We start from the raw sequence: 5,363 nt of genomic DNA on the forward strand, positions 1-5,363 counted from the left end.
TTAACCCACTAAAACTAACTCTTAGGAATGAATGGAGAAAATTTCAATGACAATGTGGAAACTTCTTTCCAATAATCAGAGAGAGATATAAGCAGGAGGCTTAGTACCTAGGAGTCTAGGTTTATCTAAGCATGGCATGTGCGAGTTTAACCTTTATGTGCTCGGGATATTTTTCCTACGTTGCCGGTCGGAAGTCTACATTTGTAGCAAGCAAGTATGTTATGAAGAAATCTAGACCAACATATTAAAAAAACACTTTTAGGCAGATTATTTTACTTTTACAGACAATTGTACATATTTATTATGAAAATTATTATACAAAATTTGGGTAAAAAAGGTTTTAAGTAGCTTTTAAGGAACAACATTCACCCAAAGAATATGTGACTGTTTGTACGTCACACACTGATTTTTATGCACCAACTGCAAATATTTCGCGTAGTTTTTCTCTTTCAAATGTTAATCTCTTCCACAATAGTTGCCTGATTTGCATTTGAGTTCTTTCCAGTATAAACCTCACTATTGAGAGGATAAAACGACTTCGCATCACAAGCGAACCAAACTTTTGGATGGAATATAATGGGTAAATCTAGTCTATCACGATATGTAAATAGATGCTTATTTACTGTTACTTCTCCGGAAGATTGGTAGTACATACGGAGATGGCTATTCATCTCAGCCTACAATTCAGAGATGAGAGCAGCCTTATCAATAACAAGTCAGCTCTAGTACGGTGAATGTCAAACCGAATAAAATGTAAAATTTCTTTGAAATGGGTTTTTACATTGTTGCACGGTAATAACAAACTGCTTCCTTACTCCACAACATATTCGTATCCTCGTCGCTTGATTTGGTTACACCACCTAGCACTAGAAGCTCAATTAACGATTATGATTTCATGCCGGTTACAGTATTCCACATTCTCTCCTTTGCATTAGGGTTTTTTTCATTCCCTATTTGAAAAGTTTTCCTGGCTTTTTAGTTTGTTCCTCTCAAAATTTATTCAAGTATCGAATACGGTGTACAAAATTAGACCTTTAGTCGCTCGAATTGGACCAACAGTAGTGTCATGAAACACATTGTGAGCAGTAGTGTTACCTACTTGATTAGGTATAGTTTTGAACCAGACAGTATTATCTCTTGACACAAATGTATCAAGATGCTGCATAACGACCGATGTCTCTTTGACATTCATCACATAATCAAAATTTATTTCGAATAATATACCTTATTCTTGCTCATATTTCTGAATCACCAAGTATCATTTCATTCTCGGCGTCAGATTCTTTAGAATAGAAACCAATCGCAACACTTACAGCACCAACAAAAACATTGCTTGAGCTGGAACATGTATGATGGTCAAGCGGTACATGATCATCAAACCATTCATCGCTAAAAACTAGTCCTCCTCTTCCTCCTCATCAATCTCGCTCAGTAATTTGTCAATATATTGTCGCCATTCTTTTTTCATAAGCCACTTCAAAAAAAAGGAAAAACTGCAAACACACTTACTGTTTAACAACTCATAGTGGCCGAGTTGAAGCACGTTCAATCATATTTTCCAATATTCTCATTTTATTTTACTGCTCTATGTTTCAAATAAACTATTTCATTACCAAATTTACCAATCGAAAGCGGATCGAAAGCATTACACTGTAATCAGATGGAGCATAAGCAGAAAATTGATTACAGCAGTATGAACTGCGCTTCCTAATCCTCCTACTATTGCGATCTAAACCATAAAATCATGCATATAAGTACAAATATGCAGCACAAGTATGTACAAGTAAACAGAGAATAAAATAAATTACAAAGGAACATGTTTCTGCATGTTGGAACTAAAAAATATTGAGCTACATAGATATTTAATATGAATTTTCATATAAATTATATGGTGACTACAAATGTAGACTACCGGCCAGGAGGTGATCATTTTGAAAAGTTGGGTCTAGGGCTTAAATAAATTATTGTTTTGATGTTGTTAAGTTTAAAATTAACTTAAAATTGATTTTTAGGAAACTACTAAAAATCTCGCACCCTGTCGTTGTGCAAAATTCGTTTTTATAAGACTTTTTCGCACAAAATGCTACAAATGTAGACTACCGAGCACATAAAGGTTAAGTAAATTGAAGGTAAATTGTGGGAAATAGTAAATTATGTCGGTATGGCAACGTATTTACCAGAATTTCGAGTAGAGTAAATTAGATTAATTAGGTATTACCATTGTGAATATTTTATAAGATGTTTAATAAATAAATAAATAAATTTAAAAACTTTGTACCAAAAATAATAAATAAGTTCAATAAATAAATAAATATTAACATAAATGCAGTGCAAAAAACCCTTGGAAATTTCAATTTACTCGCACTAGCACACGGCCAAAATGCTCAACAATAACTTTATTGTGTCAATCACTTTATACATGTTAAATATATATATATATATATATATATATATATATATATATATATATGTATATATAAAATAAACCTAATGTAAAGAAATTTTTAAATATTGCCAAGTTTTCCTAACAAACCGCCAAGCAAATGAAAAGGAATTAAAATGAAAAAATTCTGTTACAACAAATACTTTTTGCGTTAAGAACGCTGGCAGCACTGCCTTCGCATTTGAGCTGTCAAAATAAAAACATCAACACGTGCGGTTTTAGTTTTGCTTGCGCTCTGCGGAAGAGTTTTTAAGTTGAGTAGATTAGAAAATTGTTGAAGGTATGAAAGCGAAAAATAAAAACCCTGTTAAGGGTTCAGATAGTGATTCTGTATATGAGGACGCAGAGGAGTATGATGAAGCTAAGAATGATTCCGATTCTAGCTATACCGATGCAGAGGAGTATCCAAAAGAATCGAATAACAAGTCAGAGCAAAAAAAGCGCAAAGCAGAACCGAATTCCAGCAAACAAAGTATTAAATCAAGCAAAAGAGAAGCCGTTGAAGAAGCCAATAGTAGCGATAATAGTGATGATGAAATAGAGGAAGATCAAGTAGCATCTAACAAAGACCAGAAAACTAAAACAAAAACTTATAAGAGCATGCAAGCAGCACTTAGTGAATCGGGTGACGACAGTGATTCAGAGCAGGACGACATGGAAGCAAATGAAGTCGATAATGCTGGAGATGATGTCGATAGTGATGCAGATGACGTCGATAGTGATGAAAGTGACAGCGATTTAGATACCGACGACAAACCAAAAAAGCAACGAAAACTTCTGCAAACAGCTAAAATAAATGTGCAAGGTACCCAAGACGATAGTGAGATTGATGATGACGATGATGATGAAAATGATGAAACTGATAAGCCACCTCAAGTCCGCATGCCAGTTGTAAATCCTTTGAGTTTAATGCGTAATAAAGATTTGCGGATGGCTTTATATCGTAAAATGAAGAAAGAGAAACATAAAAAGAAAATGCAAGAGCGCCGTGCACGACGTAAAGCTGGTTTACCTGCAAATCCAGGACACACTATTGAAAGCTTACGTGAAAAGGATCAAACTCAGATTACCGAGTTGGCCGAATCTGACAATGAGGAATTACGCAAAGAGCTTGAACTTGACGACTTTAGTTCGTATTACGAAGGCACTTATGAGCCAAAAGTATTGATTACATTTGCTGACAATCCTGTGACAAAAACGCGTAAATTTGGCTTGGAATTATCACGCATATTCCCAAATGCTTTAGTAAAGGTGCGGAATCGATCTTCGGTGAAGAACATTTGCAAAAGCGCTACACGTGAAGCGTATACCGATGTTGTTATTATTAATGAAGATAGACGCAAGCCCAATGGTCTTTTGGTAATACATCTACCCAACGGTCCTACAGCACACTTTAAACTGTCAAATGTTAAATTAACGAGTGACATCAAACGTAATCATAAGGAGATCACCAAACATAGACCCGAAGTTATACTCAACAATTTCACTACTCGTCTAGGTTTATCGGTTGGCCGGATGTTGGGTGCCTTATTTCATCATGATCCCGAATTTAAAGGTCGTCGTGCTGTCACTTTTCACAATCAACGCGATTACATATTCTTCAGACACCATCGCTACGAGTTCTCAAAAGAAGGTAAACGCGTTAAGCTTCGCGAATTGGGACCACGTTTCACACTGAAATTACGTTCGATGCAGGAGGGCACGTTTGATAGTAAGACAGGTGATTACACGTGGATTATAACAAACAAACGGCACGCTATGGAATCCAGACGTCGTTTCTTTTTATAATTACAGATTGTTATTACAGATTGTTTTATAATAAAATTAACTTTATTTAAGTATTCGCTATAAAAATATTGTCTATATTTTAAATTACTTTCAATATTTGAGCTTCTGATTTATAGCATTCTTTAAAATACCTGTTCCTTCATATTGAATTTTAGTTTATAGAAATCGGTTACATTAAGTACAAATTTAATTAAACCCAACGATAACACCGACTATCCATTTAAAACTAAATCAGAGATTTCGAGAACAATTTTCATTGCAGCTATATAATTTAATAATTAAATGTAGATTATATTTGTGATAACATAATATATATAAAAAACTTACACACACACAAATCAAGTATTTATCCTATTTCTTTTCAAAATACGCTAATATCCATATTATGTACACCTGTACATATGTATATGTACCGTAAGGTTTCCTTAGATATCCTTGTTGCCAAATTTTCACTTTGGTTAGTACGTGAATCTAAAATAAATTAGTGTTTAAACTCTATCACTAAAAAGCCTAATATAATAAAATGCCTAAGGAAACTAATGACAGTTCACATATAAACACAGCTTATAATTTACTGGATTTGCAGCATAAATATAATTTACTGCCAAAGTACATAAAATGCACTAGTTAGAGAAATACGCTAGATTTACGCAGAGAATCTTCTTTTTAATAATTCTGCGTTCCAAGTAAAATTTAATTTGTTATACACTACCTGTTGATTTTCCCTATTTCGCAGAACATGCTTAAAAAAGCTGCTGTAAAATCTCATTGTATATGTTAATGATGCATTGCAGCCAACTGCGAAGAATATACGACTTAGATGTCGAATGTTCAAATTTCCTAAAAGCATTATCCAACTTTTCAAATCTGCTTCTATTATAGACCATTTACGTAGATCTGCTAAGTATACAGTTTCGAATACGTGTGATTTGAAGTCAAAGTAATATTGCATTAAACCAACACGATCAATGTTTTTGTTACCAAAATTCTTTCAATATGTCCCACGCTTCCATCAGGTATACGTTTTTCTGTTTGTGGCTACATGTTAAATTTATTCAAAGTATTTATTTCATAAAACGAAATAAACGAAGAAAGCTTAAAATTATATAAAAATAAAATGGTATTCATCAAA

At 33.6% G+C, this 5,363-nt stretch overlaps 1 protein-coding gene across 1 annotated transcript; it reads left to right on the top strand.

Annotated features, from left to right (window-relative positions):
• Window positions 1-2,638: 2,638 nt before the first annotated feature.
• On the top strand, window positions 2,639-4,291 carry LOC119689586 (probable ribosome production factor 1). The gene has a single exon (XM_038104453.1). The coding sequence runs from the start codon at window positions 2,726-2,728 to the stop codon at window positions 4,229-4,231; it is 1,506 nt and encodes a 501-aa protein (XP_037960381.1). The 5' UTR covers window positions 2,639-2,725; the 3' UTR covers window positions 4,232-4,291.
• Window positions 4,292-5,363: the final 1,072 nt, after the last annotated feature.

The sequence above is a fragment of the Teleopsis dalmanni genome, chromosome X (assembly GCF_002237135.1).
Source record: "Teleopsis dalmanni isolate 2A chromosome X, ASM223713v2, whole genome shotgun sequence".
In the NCBI taxonomy this organism is placed as follows: domain Eukaryota; kingdom Metazoa; phylum Arthropoda; class Insecta; order Diptera; family Diopsidae; genus Teleopsis; species Teleopsis dalmanni.

What these genes read in the sequence shown, in the direction of transcription:
- LOC119689586 (XM_038104453.1), top strand. Translation starts at nt 2,726, where the DNA reads ATGAAAGCGAAAAATAAAAACCCTGTTAAGGGTTCAGATAGTGATTCT.